This window comes from Podarcis melisellensis (genome assembly GCF_964234715.1).
Source record: "Podarcis melisellensis genome assembly, chromosome: 16".
Classification (NCBI taxonomy): Eukaryota; Metazoa; Chordata; class Lepidosauria; order Squamata; family Lacertidae; genus Podarcis; species Podarcis melisellensis.
Genome location: NC_138533.1, coordinates 26,926,608 through 26,947,967, shown reverse-complemented (window position 1 = coordinate 26,947,967; position 21,360 = coordinate 26,926,608). Strand labels below are relative to the sequence as shown.

General features: G+C 50.7%; 3 protein-coding genes across 4 annotated transcripts in view; 1 reads left to right on the top strand and 2 right to left on the bottom strand.

Moving 5' to 3' along the window:
- GGT1 (gamma-glutamyltransferase 1) overlaps positions 1 to 1,319 on the bottom strand; it is a 29,191-nt gene extending 27,872 nt beyond the window's left edge. The window contains exon 1 of the mRNA XM_081893369.1: positions 1,088 to 1,319. The gene's annotated coding sequence lies outside the window, so the exon portion shown is untranslated. The remainder of the gene's footprint in view (positions 1 to 1,087) is intronic.
- Positions 1,320 to 5,601: 4,282 nt separating this feature from the next.
- LRRC75B (leucine rich repeat containing 75B) lies at positions 5,602 to 13,773 on the top strand. 2 transcript variants are annotated; one of them, XM_081893423.1, is made up of 4 exons: positions 5,602 to 6,897; positions 8,280 to 8,408; positions 11,081 to 11,193; positions 12,308 to 13,773. In XM_081893423.1, exons 1-4 carry the CDS (start codon positions 6,571 to 6,573, stop codon positions 12,834 to 12,836), a joined length of 1,098 nt encoding a protein of 365 aa, XP_081749549.1. In that variant the 5' UTR covers positions 5,602 to 6,570; the 3' UTR covers positions 12,837 to 13,773. The 2 variants fall into 2 exon arrangements, with proteins under 2 accessions (XP_081749549.1, XP_081749550.1); XM_081893424.1 differs by lacking the exon at positions 11,081 to 11,193.
- A 1,597-nt stretch (positions 13,774 to 15,370) lies between these two features.
- Positions 15,371 to 20,976, bottom strand: SNRPD3 (small nuclear ribonucleoprotein D3 polypeptide). Its single transcript, XM_081893533.1, has 4 exons — positions 20,831 to 20,976; positions 19,043 to 19,192; positions 17,026 to 17,218; positions 15,371 to 15,535 (listed from the first exon to the last, which is right to left on the bottom strand). The coding sequence occupies exons 2-4, from the start codon at positions 19,166 to 19,168 to the stop codon at positions 15,474 to 15,476; spliced, it is 381 nt and encodes a 126-aa protein (XP_081749659.1). The 5' UTR covers positions 19,169 to 19,192; positions 20,831 to 20,976; the 3' UTR covers positions 15,371 to 15,473.
- Between the last annotated feature and the right edge of the window lie 384 nt (positions 20,977 to 21,360).

Sequence of the window (21,360 nt, the reverse complement as noted above, 5' to 3'; positions counted from 1 at the left end):
TTCTCCCCTCCTCCCTCTCCTCTCCTGTCCCACCAGAAAGAAGGCTGAGCTCCAACCGCCAGCTGTCCTAGGGAATGCAGGAGCAAGCAGGGGGCTGTTTACCCCTTCCATCGACCCACACCACCAGCCTTTGTTCAGCCAAGAATGCCAGCAAGGCACAATCAGCCTGGCTTTCACTGGTTAAAAATCACCTGCTCACCACTTCTGGTCTGGCCTTGAAGACATGATCTCCTCCTCCCTTCTCCTTAAAACCTCACCCCTCTGCCCTGCCCTCCACCCTACAACGCCTTGTGGGTTTCTTTAGTTTGCAATTCTCTCTCTCCTCTTTTAATTGATGTGAGCTACTTTGGGAAGAGTAGGGACGCGGGTGGCGCTGTGCGTTAAACCAGAGAGCCTAGGACTTGCTGATCATAAGGTTGGCGGTTCGAATCCCCACGATGGGGTGAGCTCCTGTTGCTCAGGCCCTGCTCCTGCCAACCTAGCAGTTTGAAAGCATGTCAAAGTGCAAGTAGATAAACAGGTACCACTCTGGCGGGAAGGTAAACGGCGTTTCCGTGCGCTGCTCTGGTTTGCCAGAAGCGGCTTAGTCATGCTGGCCACATGACCTGGAAGCTGTATGCTGGCTCCCTCGGCAAATAAAGTGAGATGAGCACCGCAACCCCAGAGTAGGCCATGACTGGACCCAATGGTCAGGGGTACCTTTACCTTGCTTTGGGAAGCAACCACTCTCTGAAAAGCAGCAATTAAGCACAGGGCTAAAAGGCAGCTCCCATTTCATTTGCTGGGTGAGTGGGGATAGACCTGTCTGTCTGCCTGCCTGCCTGCCGCGATTTCCCAGTCCTCAAGAATGTGTGGGAAGAGAAACTCTGGACTAGGCAAGGAAATGGGGAAACTTTCTAAAATGCTGGGAAGAAAGCTTCCTAGCTGAAACACCTTTAAAATGATGCAGTCGTCTGTGTGGTGGAAAGAAAAAACAACGAAAGCATGAATCACCGTCTAAGCTCCACCTGCATCGAAACAAGGTGGTTAGACAAAAAATAATATCTGGCGACCAACATGATAAAAATGCAATATGTCTGTGACTCACCCGCTCACCAGCTTAAGTTGCTCCCATTTGTGGTGGTCTCCACCTTAAGAATGTCAGACGACATCCAAATTCTTTGTCAGAAACAATGAATGTGTCCGTGAAACTTTGGTTTCTAGACACGTTGGTACAAACAGTTTGCTTGCTCTGCAATGAATCCTCAACACAAAACTTCCTGAGATGTGAACCAGGATGTCAAGCTTCGGTGTCAAGCTCTTTGAACAAACCGGCGTCAATCCCGTGTCGTGTGTATAAATGCCTTCATCTCACATGTCCCAGAAATGCATCCCACTTCTGGCTTTTGCTCCTGCGGGGAGCATTAATTACAGTTTTCCTTTTCAGGAAGCCTCTTCTGTAAGAAGAGCCAATTAAGTGACTTATTAGTGTTATTCTCAACCACTAATTACAGTCACGCCAGCTCAGCGTTATCATTACGGAGGGGATGCAACATTCCTCTGAAGCTGGAACTAGGACAGAATGTGAAGACACCGTGGAGCTTGCCGGAGCTGGCATTCGCCTCTAAGGCAAGGCCGACACTTGGACAGCCAAGACTCACCAGCTGGCTGTTTGCATGGCATCCTGTTATTAGGATGAGATGTCCGGTTCCTTTTGCTCAAAGCGCCTCTTGATGAGCACTCCATCAAAGACGCAGAGGGGCTGCAAGAAATGCTTTCAAGGGCAGGGCCGCCCACGTGCCAGGGATGAAGGATGGGCAGCTTGCACCATGAACCAATTTCACCAGTTATATTCAGACCCCACCCCTTTCTTTCTCCCAAGAGGAAAAAACGAAGGAGCAAAAACTAAAGGCAACTTAAACTCAGAAGTAGGTTGATGGAAGAACACACCACCCCCCTCCCGGCTTCACAGACCCCTTTCCCCTGCAGCCTGGCTGGCCACTGTTGTTATTTATTTATTTATTTATTTATTTATTTATTTATTTATTTATTTTACACAGTGGTATCTCAGGTTAAAGGGATGCGGGTGGTGCTGTGGGTTAAACCACAAAGCCTAGGACTTGCTGATCAGTAGGTCGGCGGTTCGAATCGGGTGAGCTCCCATTGCTCAGTCCCTGCTCCTGCCCACCTAGCAGTTCGAAAGCACATCAAAGTGCAAGTAGATAAATAGGCACCGCTCCGGCGGGAAGGTAAACGGCGTTTCCATGCGCTGCTCTGGTTCGCCAGAAGTGGCTTAGTCATGCTGGCCACATGACCCGGAAGCTGTATGCTGGCTCCCTCAGCTAATAAAGCGAGATGAGCGCCGCAACCCCAGAGTCAGTCAAGACTGGACCTAATGGTCAGGGGTCCCTTTACCTTTTACCTCAGGTTACAGACGCTTCAGGTTACAGACTCCGCTAACCCAGAAATAGTAACTTGGGTTAAGAACTTTGCTTCAGGATGAGAACAGAAATCGCACGGTGGTGGCGTGGCAGCAGCGGGAGGCCCCATTAGCTAAAGTGGTGCTTCAGGTTAAGAATAGTTTCAGGTTAAGAACAGACCTCCAGAACAAATTAAGTTCTTAACCCAAGGTACCACTGTACAAAAGGTCTCAGGGTGCTGCGATTGAGGGCTGGATGATGCCCTTTACCATTGCTTTAATGCTTATGCATTTATTCAGATCAGAGGATAAGTATCAACCAGTTCTTATTTTCTGTCTTAATGCCCTATCTTTTCTTTCAAAAGTAAACCACTAAGCAAGTTCCAGTTAATTTCCAAACCTCACATAAAATTCAAATACATCGTAATTTTTTCCTTTGTCCTATTGACTTCCCCACCCCATTTTCTATGGTGTTTTCCCCCTACCCCACCCCTTTTTGCTCAAATAATTTATTGGGGTGGCGGCAAAGGGACCTCGGCCCTTATAGTTGGTTCCTAAAATGGTAAAGGGAGCCCTGACCGTTAGGTCCAGTCGTGGCCGACTCTGGGGTTGCGGCGCTCATCTCACTTTATTGGCCAAGGGAGCTGGCATACAGCTTCCAGGTCATGTGGCCAGAATGACTTAGCCACTTCTGGCAAACCAGAGCAGTGCATGGAAACGCCATTTACCTTCCCGCCGGAGCGGTACCTATTTATCTACTTGCACTTTGACGTGCTTTCGAACTGCTAGGTGGGCAGGAGCAGGGACCGAGCAATGGGAGCTCACCCTGTCATGGGGATTTGAACCGCCGACCTTCTAATTGGCAAGTCCTAGGCTCTGTGGTTTAACCCACAGCACCACCTGCATCCCTAAGGAGTTGGTTCCTATGGCCCTCCAAACTGACCACAACAACAACCTATCATTGATGTGGCCCCTTGAATGACACACTTTGGCTCTTTCACAGCATATGAAGGTGTTTTTCCACCCACCTGACTAAAAACAGAATAGCCTGAAACCAGATCAGGCAAAAAAAGAGGGCCATCAGGCAGGGAAACCTTCAGGCAGGATTCACGCCCTACAGCCATCTGCCTTCCTGCAGTTTCCTGAAACTGATATTCAGGAGCACTGCTCTTCCAACCGCCCAGGCGCCATCGCCTCAGCCCTCCTCTGACGCCACAGCCCTCTCACTGGCAATACGACTTTGCAATCAGCTTTTACTGAACAGGTGACACATCTGCGCCTTCCCGTAGTGCCAGACAACAGCCAAGCAAAAAAGAAGGAGCTCTTTTGCTTCATGACTCTTTGCAACTGGAGGTGGATTCATAACCTACAGGGTGTGGACTGAACTCAAGGCATTTGCAGGAGCAGAACCCTTGAAGGTGCTTCATAATAGCATCACAGGCAAGTTCCATGTGGACTAGCACCACTAACAGGAAAAGTAAGCGTCTCTGGCCAAGCTAGATCCTCCTACACAACAATAGCAGATCTGCAGCCCTGTCTGCGCTGCAGGGGAGAAGCAGTCAGGAAGGAAACCAAAGCCAGCCCAGGTTTCTTGAGCATGTGGAGACACCCTCTGGCCTCCTGGGCTTGGTGCAATTAGAGGGCTCAGAAGCAGAGTGTGTGCTTAGCCTTAGCAAGTGGAAGGTCTCAGGGTCAGTCCCCAATGTCTCCTGCTTTAGAGACCCCTGTTTGCCAGAGAGAAAGAGGACATTGTTCCGAGATTAAGGGGCCGACTCCTCAGCAGGCAGCTCAGCTTTCTTAGACTGCTCCCCGCCAGCTCTTTTCTTCTTTTTCTTCTTGGAAGCCTCAAAACTAAAAACTGTTGTTGGGAGGAGGGGCTCAGAGCACCCTAGGCAGAAAATGAAAGCTGGTAAGGTAAAGGGACCCCTGACCATTAGGTCCAGCAGTGGCCGACTCTGGGGTTGCGGTGCGTACAGCTTCCAGGTCATGTGGCCAGCATGGCGAACCAGAGCAGCGCACGGAAACGCTGTTTACCTTCCCGCCGGAGCGGTACCTATTTATCTACTTGCACTTTGACATGCTTTCAAACTGCTAGGTTGGCAGGAGCAGGGACCGAGCAATGGGAGCTCACCCCATCGCGGGGATTTGAACCGCCGACCTTCTGATCGGCAAGTCCTAGGCTCTGTGGTTTAACCCACAGCGCCACCCGCGTCCCAATGAAAGCTGGACCATTGTCAAAATAGAGAGATTTGAGAAGTTGGGGTCCCCCACAAAACTGCGTTGGGAGCAGACCCGGTGCTTGCTAACTTGTTCAGAGGTGTCCTGGAGTTCGGAATGAGCTGGCCAAGTTTGCAAATGAAGCCCAAACGTTCAGGGTGGTGAAAAGACGCAAAGATGCCCGGAAAAGCATCTCTCCAAACTGGCTGAATGGATATTAAAAAAAACCGGCAAATGCATTTCAAGACTACGAGGGAGCTAGAGTTAGCAATGCTTCTGAATACTAGTTCTTGGAAACCACTGGAGGGGAGAGTGCAAGATGCTGAACTAGATAGGACCCCTTTGGCCTGATCCAAAAGGCTCTTCTGATGTTAATATCAAAAGGGCTGTCACATGGAAGATGGAGCAAACTTGTTTTCTACTGCTCCGGAGGGTAGGACCAAAACCGACGGATTCAAGTTACACGAAAAGAGATTCCAACTTAAAACGTTAGGAAGGACTTTCTGATAGTAAGATCTGTTTAACAGAGGAACAAACTACCTCACAATGTAGTTTGTTCATTGGACGTCCTGTTAAACAGAGATGGGATGGCCATGCGTCAGGGTATATTTAGTTGTGATTTCTGGATTGGATTGCAGGGGGTTGGTCTTGATGACCCTTGGGAGCCCTTCCAACACAACAATTCTGTAAGAAAGAAGGAAGTGCAAAATATCCTCACTTCCCAAGTATTTATCAGGGTCTGAGTGCTCACACCTCTTTTGCAGAGTTCAAAATTTCCCGCCCCATTACTCTGGGGAAGCGAGAGGACCCAATATTGAAAACAACAGCAGGCTTGTTTGCTATCGTTGATCCCCCTTCTGGAAGCCCTCCAGGATCAGTTGGGAAACGGAAGGTGCTGCCTTCCGCTTTAACACAGTGTTGTTTTTTCTTCAATTTTTTTTATTAAGTTTCACAAAATTATACACAAACGTAAATCATATCCTTATTAAAATTACACTTATTGACATTGTTAAGTGACTTCCTCGCTTCCCCTTGGTTGAATTTCCATGCATATCCTTATAACGGCTTTCCAAATCATAATTCTTATAAACTTAGCTTAGTCTATTAACATCCTTATATCTTTCCAATTCGAAATTGTACATGTTAAGCATCACTTAACTTATATAAATCCCTAAGCCAATCTGTTGCCTGCAAGCTATTTCCAATTCGTTTAACTTAACAGATTTAGCTAAGTAATCGTTAAATTTTGTCCATTCTTCCTGATTCTTCCTCCTTCTGGTCGCAGACTCTGCCGATTAGGTTGGCTAGCTCCAAAAAAAACCACCATCACACAGTGTTGTTGTTGTTGTTGTGCTGCGTGAAAAGTTCCCAAATCGGGCATGGAAAAAGGAAGGGGCGATGAGGATCGTCGGCCTTGGGATCGGGGCCCAGGGCGAGGTTTCAGGCGGGTGGAAGGGCGCGTTATCTGCGCTGGAGAAGCAGACCGAGAAACGGGGGTGGGAGAAGGAACGCTCCCCCCTCCCCAGCCAGGAGGGGGTTCCAAAAGACTAGGCAGAAGCGGAAGGCAAAGTCCCGACGGAACAAGCGGGGGACCGGGCAGGTAGCAAACGCCCGGAGACCGGCGGGGAAGGAAGGAAGGAGGGGTGTCCCAACCAGAGGCTCCCTCCCGCCCGCCTTGCCGGACGCCACTTAGCCTCGGCTCCCTCCCCGCCGCGCGCACGTGCCGCCGAAAGAGAGCCGCATCTCGCGGGCGGGGCGGGAGCGCGCCGGAGCTCCAGAGGGACCGCGCCGGGCTGGAGAGAGACGCCGCCGCCGCCGCCCGCCCGGCACTGCGGCGCCCGGCAGCAGCAGCCGGAATGTAAAGAGACCCCCCCCCCAAACCAGCAGGCACCCCTCGATCACGCCGGGACCCCGGTGGGCCAGGCCCTGCCCGCGGAGCCGAGCCCCGGCCGGCGATGGGCTCGCGGCTGGGGCGGCAGAGCAGCCTGGAGGAAGAGGCGGCGGCTGCAGGGGAGCCGCCCCGGCCCAAGAAGCAGCAGCAGCAGCAGCAGAAGCAGGGCTGCCGGGGCCCGAAGGAGCCCCCGCTCCCGCTGCCGCGGCGCCGCCCGGGCTTCCCGCTGGCCTCGCGGCTGCTGAGCTCCGAGAAGCTGCCGGGGGTGCTGCGGAAGAGCAGCCCGGCGCCCCCCTACGTGCGCCGGGTGGGCTGGATCCGCGACATCCAGGCGGCTCTCCGCCAGCGCCGCCGCGACCAGGCGACGCGCACCCTCCGCCTTCTCCGCAAGGTAAACACGGCCCGACGGGGCGGGACGGGGCCGCGTCCTCGACGGAGCTCCCGGGGCGGCCCTTTGCTCTTTTCAAGCCGCGAGACTTGCCGGCAGACGGCTGCTCGAGGGGCACCGGGCCGGACCAGGGGAGCTCGAGGGATTTGGGGCTGGGCGGCTAAGGGGCGGCCGCACCGACGTGCAAGGCTTTGTTCCCTGCTCAGGGCGTGGCTGGGAAGGGGGCGTGCCGGGCTTGAAGTCAGACGAGCCCCGCAGGGACGCGACGCCCCGCCGGGTGTCCCCTGGCCAGGATCCGACGGCGCGTCCGAGCCTCCGAGCTGGTGCCCGGCGCGGAAGCCTCGCCCAGCGGGCATCGTCGCAGGCGCGAGTTGCCCGAGGTGCCTCCTGCCCTTGCCGCGGCCTCCAAGGTCGCCCGAGGGTCCTCGGTGGAGGAAAGGCGAGGAGGGTGCGCTACCCCGTCGGGGATTCCGGGCGGTGTAACGTCGCTGCCGCGAGTCATCTCCGAGCCCCGCCCGCCCCTTTCAAAGTTGGCTGGCGCTGTAGGAAGATGTACGCTCTCCGCTGAAACTAAGGACGTTTTGAAATACAGTAAAAACAGAATTTCTAAAAGTGGGAAATAACCAAGCAGCAATCTCAGAGTGGTCCTGGCTGGGGGTTGAAGGGAGTTTTCCTCCAAAAATCCTGGAAAATACCGGGTTTTGGGGAATAAGTGTTTTAGATCACCCAGGGTGAGTTGAACAAGAGATCCTAAGAGGATGCTTGGCATTTTTGCACTCCTTTCCATTTACACGGGGTTACATTCCGAGGCACCTCGTGTTTAAGGGAAAATGCATATATTGGGGACACCATTTAAAAAGTCTGCAACACCCTCTAAATCTCTGGAAACCCTAAAAAAAGACAACCGAAATCGCTTCCTCCAAATCTCCTTGCTCAAACTCCAACTTTGCACAGGCCTCAAAGGTCAATGCAAAGGCTTATGGGATTGCTAGACACTATTTTCATGCCGTTCTTGCGCTTTTTAGGGCCGTTTTTTCTCCTTTTCGTGCCACTGCTGGGTCCTCAGTTGCATGCTTGCATGGTTGTGCGTACTTCGAAGACACGTAAATGGGGAATTGCCCGTACTATCGTCATAATCCTCATCAGTATTAAATTTACCGTATTTTTCCGTCTATAAGACTCCCCCACGTATAAGACGCCCCCTAATTTTTGACATTATTTTTAGGAAAAAAACCCTAGTCTTATACACCAAAAAATGCAGTATATTCCCTCTTCCCAATAAACCCCTGGCCAGCAAACAATAAAATATACAATTTACAATAAAATATACACAACCTTGCCCAGATTCTGATCCCCCAATTCCATCTTCTGGCTTTTCCCTGCAGGACCTTGGTTTAGAAGGGACATTCCTCAGTGAAGTTCTCTACAAGAACGCAGCCTTCCTCAACCTTGTGGATCCCATCTCCCACGATCTCCTGATGAGCCTTGCCCGAGACCTTCAGTGCCCCAAAAAGGTGAGCCCATTATGGGGTGTGCTAGATAAATAGGTACCACTCCGGCGGGAAGGTAAACAGTGTTTCCGTGTGCTGCTCTGGTTCGCCAGAAGCGGCTGAGTCATGCTGGCCACATGACCCGGAAGCTGTACGCCGGCTCCCTCGGCCAATAAAGCGAGATGAGCACCGCAACCCCAGAGTCGGTCACGACTCGACCTAATGGTCAGGGGTCCCTTTACCTTTTATGTTTTGGTAGTTGGGCAGTAGGTGCCTGGAAGTTTCTTCTCCTAGGGTCCCTCTCTCAGGAAATACAAGCCTCTCCCCAAAGCACTCACAGATGTCGGCAGGGTTTCCAGGGCAGCGCAGTCTAAACCAGCCAAAGTCAAATGCAGGGAATCAAACAAGGACAGGCTGCCATCTGAGGTTGATATCATAAAAGCTCAGGAAGAAGCAAGGAGCCAGAGACCACTGTTGTTTCCAGCAACTGGGAGGAAGAAGAGGGAGGCTTTATATAGGCCACAGCTGCTGGTGATAATGGTGTTTCTGGGGTTGCTTACTCACAAGGAGCCCCCTCACTCACAAGCCGCGTGATGCCTCTCTATCTGCAGGCACATGCTATGCCATGGCTCTTTGGCTCAAGCCCCATAATGGTGCCGCTGCCAACCATCATTCTGTGGCTTTCCAGGTATCTTTGGAGGTGTTGGTAGCCCCTCCCCTCCTGATCTGTCCTTATTGCAGTTGGTACTCAGAGGAGGGACGCGGGTGGCACTGTGGGTTAAACCACAGAGCCTAGGACTTGCAAATCAGAAGGTCGGCGGTTCGAATCCCCGTAACGGGGTGAGCTCCCGTTGCTCGGTCCCTGCTCCTGCCAACCCAGCAGTTTGAAAGCACGTCAAAGTGCAAGTAGATAAATAGGTACCGCTCTGGAGGGAAGGTAAATGGCGTTTCCGTGTGCTGCTCTGGTTCACCAGAAACGGCTTAGTCATGCTGGCCACATGGCCCGAAAGCTGTACGCTGGCTCCCTCGGCCAATAAAGCGAGATGAGTGCCGCAACCCCAGAGTCGGCCACAACTGGACCTAATGGTCAGGGGTCCCTTTACCTTTACTTACTCAGAGGTAGACTGCTCCTGAACTTGGAGGCTTTTTTTAAAAAAAAGCTATCATGGCGGAGAGTCTCCTCTGGGCATCAGCTCAGGATGTAATGTGTTGAGTCAAGCACTGTGGGGGGGTATTGGAATTGGGGAGGGAGCTCCCTGGGGGGGAGGCTCCGTGTCCAGTTCCTTGGCACTGAACAACCCCAAAAATGCAGAAGAAAGAACATCGTCCACAAACACACCCCTGCAAAAAACAAAAAGAGTAAGCACTCTGAAGTTGCAGGCAGCCACTCCCTTGCCTTTTCAGAGCAAACAGGGCCACATCTGATGCAGCTGAGCTGGATTTGTGCAGGGACAAGCTGTTGTCATGGGGGGTGGGGGAATGGGAGAGGAAAAGGCCAGCCAGCCTCAGAGATTATTCTGCCTCAACATCACTTGAGGGCCTTTTGCAGATTTGTGCCTTTATTTATTTATTTATCGGGAAGTTTTTAATGTTTGATGTTTCATTATGTTTTTATGTGTGTTGGAAGCTTTCCAGAGTGGTTGGAGCAACCCAGACAGATCGGCACAATATTATTATTATTATTATTATTATTATTATTATTATTATTATTATTATTACAGTGGTACCTCGGGTTACAGACGCTTCAGGTTACAGACACCGCTAACCCAGAAATAGTACCTTGGGTTAAGAACTTTGCTTCAGGATGAGAACAGAAATCGTGCGGCGGCGGCAGGAGGCCTCATTAGCTAAAGTGGTACCTCAGGTTAAGAACAGTTTCAGGTTAAGAATGGGCCTCCAGAACGAATTAAGTTCTTAACCCGAGGTACCACTGTATGATTATTACACCCTTTGTCCAAACATCCCAGCATGGTGTACTACATTAAAAACATAATTTTCATAGCGTTAATAATAATAACAGAATAAAACAACCACGGGAAGAAAAATCATAACAGCAGTTTCCCACAATTTTATAAGGTCATAGATTGTTGGATGAAGGCCTGGGTAAAAAGGGATGTTTTTGTTTGGTGCCTGAATACATGTAAGGATGGCACCAGGTGAGCCTCTCTGGCCTGGCCGATAGTCCAGCATCTGTGCTAAGATGAGGTAAACCAGCATCCGTAAAAATTATCTGGGTTCCAGCTCTCCTCTCTTCAGAGCAGCCCTCACACATGGTGAGCTGAGGTTGCAGCGTCTACCCTGGGCGGCCAGATCCAGGGACATGAAAAGCAAGCCATGTAGGCCCAGGAAAAGACTCCAAAACCCCGTCTTAATAAGGATTGAGCGAAGTAATGCGAAGCTTGCCACAGTTCTGTGACAGTGTCCAGCTGCGGCTTTTGGAGGTCTGGTTTGCAGAATAACAACATGGCTGCTTTTGCTATTTATTATTTTACAGCGGTCTTATTCCGCCAGGCTCTTCCCCTTTGAGCTGGCTCTGCTGACGCCTGAGCACCAGGACAGGATGTTTGGGGTGAAATGGATCTGCATTGATCTGCAGGAAACTCTAGAGCTGTAGCGCAGGAGGGGGTGGGCACTGCACAAACGGAGGAGACCAGTGCCTGAGTCCCTGCCAATGACTTCAGGTCTTCTGCTTTCAGGAATACGACCCCTGGAAGTCCTCAGACCGGATCTGCCGGCAGCTGATTTACCACTTGACTCCTCATTCCAAGTGGCACCGGCAAGGCCTGCCCCGGCGGAGGTCCCAGGCGAGGTGAGGGATGAGGATTGGGCCGGAGCCAGGGGTGGGGAGTCTGGGTGCAGATTTCAGGCAAGGAATCTCTTCCTGGAGATTAATCCTTCTGGGGATTAAACCTGGGACCTTTTGAAGGCCAAGCAGATGCCCCGCCACTTAGCTATGACCCCATGAACTCCCATCCCTCATGAATCCCTGGTCTGCAAATATCCCCTAAGTTTGCTCATGAAAGGAGTGTCCCCTTAAGGACCAGACCTGTCAGGCCCTGCATGACCAACCCATGTTTTGAAAGTATTTGTTGTTTAGTCATTTAGTCGTGTCCAACTCTTCATGACCCCCTGGACCAGAGCACACCAGGCACTCCTGTCTTCCACTACCTCCCACAGTTTGGTCCAATTCATGCTGGTAGCTTCGAGAACACTATTTGTCATCCCCTTCTCCTTGTGCCCTCCATCTTTCCCAACATCAGGGTCTTTTTCAGGGAGTCTTCTCTTCTCATGAGGTGGCCAAAGTATTGGAGCCTCAGCTTCAGGATCTGTCCTTCCAGGGAGCACTCAGGGCTGATTTCCTTCAGAATGGAGAGGTTTGTTCTTCTTGCAGTCCATGGGACTCTCAAGAGTCTCCTCCAGCACCATAATTCAAAAGCACCAATTCTTCGGCGATCAGCTTTCTTTATGGTCCAGCTCTCACTTCCATACATCACTACTGGGAAAACCATAGCTTTTACTATACGGACCTTTGTTGGCAAGGTGATGTCTCTGCTTTTTAAGATGCTGTCTAGGTTTGTCATTGCTTTTCTCACAAGAAGCAGGCATCTTTAAATTTTGTGGCTGCTGTCACCATCTGCAGTGATCATGGAACCCAAGAAAGTAAAATCTCTCACTGCCTCCATTTCTTCCCCTTCTATTTGCCAGGAGGTGATGGTCTTTAGACCAGCCTTTCTCAACCTGTGGGTCCCCAGATGTTGTTGAACTACAACTCCCATCACCTCTAGCTAGCAAGGCCAGAGCTCAGGGATGATGGGAGTTGTAGTCCAACAACATCTGGGGACCCACAGGTTGAGAACTGCTGCTTTAGACTCTGTTTTGAAGCTCGCCTCCTCCTAAAAACTGTCTTTTTCTTTCTCTCTTAGTCTGAAAAACAGTTTGCAAAAGAAGCTGAGCCCGGACACGATGGATCTGTCAGGGATCCCGCTTTCCATGAGAGACGTCCACCGCCTGGCTTACTACCTGCAGAACAAAGGCGAGGACTTGAGCACTGTGGACCTGAGCTTCACCGACCTGACGGACGAGATGATGCACCTCTTGCTGCCTTTCCTGTGGCCACTGCCCAACCTCACTCACCTCTCCCTCAACGGGAACCGCCTGACCCGCGCCACTGTGAAGGACCTCACCGACGCCATGAAGGAGGCGAGCAAGTTCCCTTCCTTGGCGTGGATCGACCTCGGCAACAACGTGGATATCTCATCCATGCCCCAGCCGCTGCTCGTGGGCTTGCGGAAGCGCCTAAGCCAGCACACCACGCTGCCCACCATTTACGAGGTCCTCGACTGTGAGGCCGAACTCTCCAGTGGGGCAGAGACCAGCCAGACGGAGGAAGAGGAAGGTACGACGTCTGGAAGCATGTTCCATGACTTCCCCCCGCAGTCCTGCGAAAGGTGATTGGGCGTGCGAGGCCTTCTCTGCAAGATTGAAGCCCTGGCAGCAAGAGTCCCGACCGCAAGAGGTCCTCTTGCCTTTAGCAGCAACCCTGCCCAGCTTGGAAGATTTTCAGCCAGGGCCCATTGCTGCTGTCTGCTCCCCAGAGCAGCTTCCTTCTAACCACTGTTTGCATCACACAGACACGCCCCCACCCAACAGGGACTAGTCACTTACCGTGGCCATGAATGCAGACCTAGGAAGAGCGAGCCATCAGGAGGCAGTGGGCAAGGTAGAGAACTTAAAATGAGCAGCACCACAAGTTCTTGGGACAAAGCAGCAGCTCCTGCCCCCTCCCTCAGCTTGCAGGCGGGGGCCTGTACCCCCAAGTGGTGGTGGGATGGAGGCTGCATCTAAAGGCTGAGCAGCCATGGCTTGCAGACCTTAGAGAGGAGAGGCGGTGGCAGCTGCTGCAAGCCTGGTATTTTGTTTTGGGTTTTTTTGTTCCAGTCTCCAGACAAAAGGGCAATGGAATGCAACGTTCTACAGAGTGTGCAAGCCAAGGACATGTGACTGTTGCAGCGTCAGGATATTTCAAGGCTAGGAATATGTGGGGTAGGGGACTGTGAGGCAGAGAAGATATCCTTTTGCAGATTCAGTTATGGACCAAACTGGAGCAGGGGGAGGAGTCTGCTGGGAGCATCTCTGCTGCATGGGCTGTTTGAGATGGAGATACAAATGTGCATGTATTTTTTTTAAAAAACAAAAACATGCAAAAGTTCTGCATCGCTTGCTGCTTGTAAAGGATCACCTGACAATTTTTGAAGCAGTGTTGACAAGGCCCCGCTTCCGATGCCAGCAAGGAAACTGAAGGGAGAGTTGGAAAACCTCCCCTGTGCATTTTTCAGTGTTGACCATTGCTGTATGTGGCGAATGATAATAAATGGTCTTCTTGGAATAAGAGGCAAAAGCATCGCAGTGGGAAGGAGGGAGGTTGCATGCAGACAAATGAAAGGGCTCACACACAAACCGTATGATGCAGGGTGGGGAAAAGAAAGAAAAAGCAGAGGTAGGCATCCCAGAAAAGTTAAAAAGCTTGCTACACTAAAACCGAACTCCATCTGCTACAATTTAAGTAGCAAACCCCACGTTTGTCCCTACTAGGCGTTTTGCTTTCTGAGCTACTTGTAATTTTGCTAAAATTGCAGAGATTTAAAATGATGTCTTCCAACATCTGCAGCACATAAAACACCTGCAGGCTAACCCACTTGAAGCAGCAACAGTTGCCCTGAAGCAAACTTTTACTGGGAGATGCCCTCTCCCACCTTGTGTCTTTCCACATTAGTAATAGGAACCCCCCACCCTGAATTTTACTGTGGTGATGGCACAGTTTCAGGGCTGGGAGGTGCCTTAAAAGTCCTCCAAGGAACTGGGTCTGGCAACTTTTGGGCAGGCTGGGAGATGGGACTGGATTCCACTTCCTGATCTGAACCTATTTAACATTGGGCTGCAATGTTTCTCTCTCCCAAAGCAGCAGATTTTTCGTCCTCTGGTTTCCCTCCAGTCATGTTTTCCTTCCTGAAGCACCATCCCTCTCCAGACTGTGTGTGAAGGAAGAATTATGACTGCCGCATTCCCAAGCCACATAATGATGCTGCAAAGCCTCCAGGCAGCTCGCAGAGAATATTCGCTCCAAAAATCTTTGGGTTTTATCAGGAGCAAAGATCCCACCTCTAGCAAGTGGCATTGCACTAGTAGCAGGCATGTGTTGCCTGTGATTTCCCTTGGAAAGGATCTCAGGTAGCCTAGCGGGGAACAGTCTCTGCCTTTGAACTTCCAGAGCTGCTGCCTCCCTCACTGGGCCACTGGGAAGACTCAGAAGGCTGCCAATGAACATGCTCAGGGGTCACATTACAGGTTAAAAGGAGATGCCTCCAACATCAAATATGCAGCACACTGGCCTCATCTGCATTGGCAAAGCTGTTGCTCATCTACCTCTCCTCTGTGCCTGAAAAAATCCCCTCCAAAGACCCCACCCAAAACAATGTTCTGGCAAAATGAACAGCCTGAATTCAGTCTGCAGATGCAAGCTCATGCAAACAGTACTCGCTGAATGTGCAAACTTTGCAAAGGACGCCGCTTCGAACCTAAATAAATAATCAAGGTAAAGTGTGGTTTCACCTTCCAGTGTTTTATTTCTTACTAAGATTTACCATCCAGTTCTTGGAGCAATCCATCTGCTGAGCCCTGGGAGAAAACACCACCATCTCCCAAGTTGCTGTTATAAATGGTGGGTGAAAAATCTGAACTGAAAATCAACAGGCCCATAGCTGACTCACAGGCGAAAGTAAAAAAAGAAGCTGCCTCAACTGACCAGTAGCATTGGCTGCTGAAAGTCAGTCTGGAACCGGTACAGGAGCAACAGGGACAGCATGATGGTAGCCTTTCTGTCTGTCTGCTTGCCCCATCCCCTGGGCCAGGCTTATTCACCTTGCGTGGCAACAGCAAAGCAGTACCCCCCCACAACAAAGTTCATGCCACACAACGGAAGCTGTCCCTCCATTTTGTAAGAAACACATTTATTGAATAACACAAAAGCCCATCACCACCACATTTTACAACTACAGTTTTCAATTCATTGAGAAAAGGCTGCGTCTGAAGTTACCGCCGCTTCTGGAAAATGTTGCCACGCCCCATGCCACGCCCTCTTCCTCTGGCAGCCACTGCAGGGGAAACAACAGGAAACAATGCCATAAACTGAACAGGGGAAGCACAAACTCTGTAAGAACATGCAAGAAGGATTCCCTGCTGAGTCAGACCAAAGGCCCATTGACTGCAAACTGCTGCTTCTGAGATGATCTCAAGGAGAAAAACATGGCCATCACATAAACACACCTCTGCTGCTTCTCCGAAGCAACCAGGATCTAGATACAGTTTTCCTTCAGCCATCAGGACCAGCAGCCACTGACAAACCCACTTTTAAAAGGCATCTAAGCCACGGGCCACGTCCGTGGCAGCACATTTCATAGCTGCTTGTGCATTGTATGAAGACTTTTCAACTATCCTGAATCAACTTGGAACCTTCCAAAGGGGTCAGCTCAGCCTGCAGCATCTGCTGCCAAGAGCCAGGCCTTCCACTGTGAGAAGGGCTTATAAAGTCAGCAATAGGGCTGGGTGGTATATTGTCCAAAAGTGACTGTAGTCCATAGAAATATAGCGGCTTCACAATTTTTGACCTGGCAATATATTGTGAATCATGATGGATGTGCACGTTATGCAAAAACTATAATGCGGGGAAAACCGTGAAGCTAGCTGATGCCTCTGCATAGCTCCGTCCTTATTTCAGACATTGTGATATACAGTGGTACCATGGTTCTCGAACTTAAATCTGTTCCGGGAGTCCACTTGACTCCCTAAACCATTCGAAAACCAAGGCGCGGCTTCTGATTGGCTGCAGGAGCTTCCTGCGCTCAAGCGGAAGCCGCATTGGAAGTTCGGCTTCCAAAAAACGTTTGCAAACCAGAACATTTACTTCCGGGTTTGCGGCATTCAGGAGCCGATTTGTTCGGCAACTAAGCCGTTCCAGAACCAAGGTTTGACTGTTTCGGTATAACATGATGTTTAGCTGGTGATATACCATGATGTTGAAAACCCAGCCCTAGTCAGCAATGGAGAGCAGAAGGTCCCAGATTCAATCCATGGAAGCATCTCTCAGTATAAAGGTAAAGGGACCCCTGACCATTAAGTCCAGTCGTGACAGACTCTGGGTTGTGGTGCTCATCTCGCTTTATTGGCTGAGGGAGCCGGCGTACAGCTTCCGGGTCATGTGGTCAGCATGACTAAGCCGCTTCTGGCGAACCAGAGCAGTGCACGGAAACGCCGTTTACCTTCCCGCCGGAGCAGTACCTATTTATCTACTTGCACTTTGACGTGCTTTTGAACTGCTAGGTTGGCAGGAGCAGGGACCGAGCAACAGGAGCTCACCCCGTCACGGGGATTCGAACCCCGACCTTCTGATCGGCAAGTCCTAGGCTCTGTGGTTTAACCCACAGCGCCACCTGCATCCCATCTCTCAGTATGGGCAAGAGAAATTCTGGTCTGGTGACCCACTGCTGCCAGTCAGTGTAGGCAATACTGAGCAAGATGGACCCCAATGATCTGACACAGCGTAAGTTGGCTTCCTATGCAGCACGCAGCCTGCCCCACTACTTACCCTGGGCTTTCAGGATAGCAGCTTTGCCCCTTCCGGCCCCAGAGCCCTGGTTTTTGTTCTTCATACTTTTCAGCATTGGTGCATTTTTCAGCATATCGGGCAAGATGAGGAATCTGATTTTGCTCCCCCGAATGTACACCTGCTCTAGTTGCGCGACACGCCCATCTCTGTAGGTCACTGTGATGTTGGACATCTGGAAAGAGAGAATGAGTAGCTGAACAGGACAGAGCCTTTGAGAAAAGAAGCGCAACGGCAAAAACGGCCAGCTGGTTCCTAAAATGGAAAGGCTGCCTGGCCAAGTATGTCATATTGGCAAGTTAAGACAAGTGAAAAGCATTTTGCTTTCCCATTTCTGTGGATGTGTCTTTAAAGCAGCAAGGAACAGCCCTTGTTTTCAGATTAGCTTGAGAACAGCAGGATAGGTGCAGGAACAGATGAAGCAGCAAAGTTGCCAGCACCTGTATGCTGATCTCAGTTCTCCAAGCCTTATTTCTTAAATTTTATCCCCACCCTTTAATAGCTAATCAAAACTCCTAGGGCGATTACGAAAATGTTTTTTTAAAAATACAGATGTAATGACACAGGACAAAGAAGTCACAGCAATTATTATTATTTTTAAAGCGTTAAGAAATCCTCAATGTTTAACAGCCTGGGGAGTAAATAAAGCAGATGTTCCAAAGTATTATACTAAAGAGCAGCCTTTGCCAATCTAATGCCTTTCAGTTGTTTTGTACTGCAACTCCCATCAGTGGCAGTATCATATGGCAGTGCTGGCTGGGGCTGAAGGCAGCTGTGGTCCAAAACTGCTGGAGGGCACCAAGTTGGAGAAGACTGCCAAAAAGGATATACCAGGAGAGCTCTGCTTTGTTTCAGGAGTTTTTCTGAAGTAGCAACCTAGGCTCAGGGCTTTCATTTTACTCTTAAGAGCGCTTGTGCCCACCTCAGCAGATAGAGAGTCCTCGCCCACTCCTAAAATGTCTTCTGCATCAACTCAACTGGTGTTGAGGGCGACTGAAGCCCATGAGACCTTAAAAGAGGTAACCAATGTGGTACCCATCAGATGTTGATAAACTATGACTCCCATCAGTCCCAGCCAACATGGTCAATGGTCAAGGATGCTGTAGTTCAGAACATTGGGAGGCTCCAGGGAGAGATAAGCCCAGGGGTAAGTGGCAGAGGGTATGATCTTAGCAGCCAGAGAATCACATAATTGTGGAGGGTACCCCAAGGGTCCTCTAGCTCCACTTATGCAAGGTAGGAAATTTAAATAAGAATAGTTGGGACGCGTCGGCAGGTTAAGAGGTTTTTCTATAAAAAACTTTATAGAAGAATTTAGCATGCCATGGAGAAAGTGGGCAGAGGAAAGTTTGTCTCTCTCAAAGCACAAGAAATTTGGGGGCATCCAACAAAGCCAAATGTTGGGAGATTCAGGACTGAAAAAGGAAAGACTTATTCATGCAGCACAGAGTTAAATTATGGCACTTGCTACCACAGGAGGCAGCAATCACCACCGATTTGGATGGCTTTGAAAGAGGACAGGACTAATTCACAAAGGAGGAGCCTACGAACTTAGCCCTTAATCTGTGACACGCCTTCCCTGTAGAGGTGCACTTGGCAACTTCATTATACAGTTTTCTGTGAATGTTGAAGACACATCTCTTGACCTTTGCCTTCAATACCTGAGGTGTATATTTTCAGGACGAACTCTATTTTTTGTGATCATATATTTTTGTAATGGTAGGTTTTTAGAATTTCTTTTTTATGTTTTATTTTTAATTGTCACAACCTGCTCTGGGAACTCAGGGTGAAGGGGGAACGACCAATCACTCAATCACTTTGGTGGCCAAGTCATGTTTTTGCATTCTCTCTCCATCAGGGGAGCCCCAATTATGGTTTTCCTGATTTTTTTAAAGACAAAGCTAAGACCTCCCACAACAGATGAAGACCCAAAGTGGAAGATTTTGTTCTGGCCACATCCTCCTAGCCACCCATCACCACTTTTCAAAACACAACCTACCTGACAATTCATGTTGTCCTCAGCCTCAATGAGCTTTCCACGATATACTTCTCCTGTATTCGTCTCACAGGTCACAATATGACCCTCTGCTTCATGCAGGACTTTAATTGGCACTCCGATAGACATGACTGAAGCTTGGTGTGTTCAAACCTGAGAGAGGAAGGGGGAAATGCAACATTGTGTTAACAGCTTTTGTTCCATGGCTGCCCCTTCTTAAGAGTGTCTTGTACTCCCAGAAAGTAAGGTACAAGGGTAATGACATCTATAGAGCATCTGAGGAAGCATCACAAAACTCTTCAAGCAACATTGAGGATCATCAGAATAGAGTCAAATCCAGTGTGACTGAAGCAGAAAACAAACCCACAGCAGGGAGCTAGGTGGTAAATTTCTCCAAAACAAGAGGTATAATAGGAAGTTTGGCAGGGGGAATTAATTAGGTGCAAATCTGCCTGTCAGGCTATATTGTGCTCTTCAGAAGAGCAAGGCATGCTTCATGTAAGCACCAAATATTATCATTGTTGCTGCTGTTTATTCAGTTTACAATCCTTCTCTCCATTCAATGTGAAGGCAGGTCAAATACTAATAATATAGCTGCATATGAAACATGAAAGACAGCTAAACATTAACACAGAAACCAATAAACATTGACAAACAGCTGGTGTTCAGAACAGAGCCACTGGAACTCAGCTCACCCACTGCCCAGAGTCTGGCCAAAAAGACTCATCTTCAATTGCCATCCAAAGGGGGAAAATGTTGGTGCTAGCTTCACCTGAGATGGAGGAGCATTCCAGAGATCGGGGGATTATAAAGCAGTTATTACATCCTCCCCCTGCCTCGAGGTCTCTAGGACTACAGCTCCCATCAGACCCGGCCCGGTATGCCAGGCTAATTCTGCGGCCGATGGAAGTCGTAGTCCAATACAGCTGTATGACTCCAGGCTAGGGAAGGCTGAGAATGAATCGGGCCTGTGTACTTGGTGGGCCTGGCCAAGCCAGGAGCCCGTACCTTCGACGAAATGCACCAAAGGGTCTCGGTTAAGCACACGCAAAAATATCCCCGCCCCCCCCCCCACCATACACTAACACTGTGAAATCAAAACAAAAAAAAATCCTTCCAGTAGCACCTTAAAGACCAACTAAGTTAGTTCTTGGTATGAGCTTTCGTGTGCATGCACACTTCTTTCGTGCATGCACACAAAAGCTCATACCAAGAACTAACTTAGTTGGTCTTTAAGGTGCTACTGGAAGGAATTTTTTTTTGTTTTGACTATGGCAGACCAACACGGCTACCTATCTGTAACTGTGAAATCAGTGGGGTGCTTTTGGATCGTGCCCTCGCCCCCTCCTTCCGCTTGAAGGCATTTGAGGGAGGGAAATTGACAGCCCCGCGTTAAGCCCGCTTCCTTAGGGGATGGGGAATACGTTCCCCTACCCAATGCCCAACCAACGTGGCTCTCTAGTCGGTACTACTCAGGAGTAGGCCACTGAAATCAACGCACTCCAGTGACCTGCCTCCACTGGGCTGCATCCAACTAAGTCCCACGTAGTAAACTCGCGGAAACAGACGTGAGCGACAAAATTCCAACGGGAGATTAGGGGGAGGGGTCTACTCTGAGTAGGAATGCAGCAGTCCTAAGTGGGGCCTGGGAGTTCCGCGGGTGGAGCGAGGGCAGCTCAACCGAGGCCCCCCCCGGAGGAAACCGCGAGGGAGGGAAGGAGGGAGCCTGGCTTCGCGGGCCGGGCTGGACTAAGCTAGGCCGAGCCAGGCCGGCCTCCCTTCGCAACTCACCGTCAGGCGCTCCCGCTCTCCGCAACGGCGTGCCTCCGTTTCCTCGCCCGCCGGTGTCCCAGCATGCAGCGCGCCTCGGAGAAAGGAAGTCGCCCCGAGCCCCTCTGGGCCTCTTGTGTTACACGCTTGAGGAGTCGTCCGGGAAACGAGACCCCTGCTCGACAGTTCCGCTTGCCCTGCCCGTGAGGGGTGGGGGAGTACACCACTGGCGACACCCCGCCACGCTTGAAGCTTCGTCCTCGCCCCCCTCCCTTCCCTTCCCATTTCCTGGGCGCTTACTGAGAGGCGAGAGGTGGGCCACCTCTGTGGGTTCCTTCAGCGACTACGACTCCCATCAGCGCTGAGCCTTGGTCTGCCTGGCTGAGGCTGCCGGGAGTTGTAGTCCAGCGGCCTCTGGCAGGCCCGGCCTCCTCCTCCTCCGCCGCCGCCCCTGGTTGCTCATTGGGGGTGGGAAAGGGAGCCCCCCCCCCACCGCACGTCCTCCCGCCCCGGTGCCTGTCGGGCCTCAGCCCTGGCCCCGCGGGAGCCGG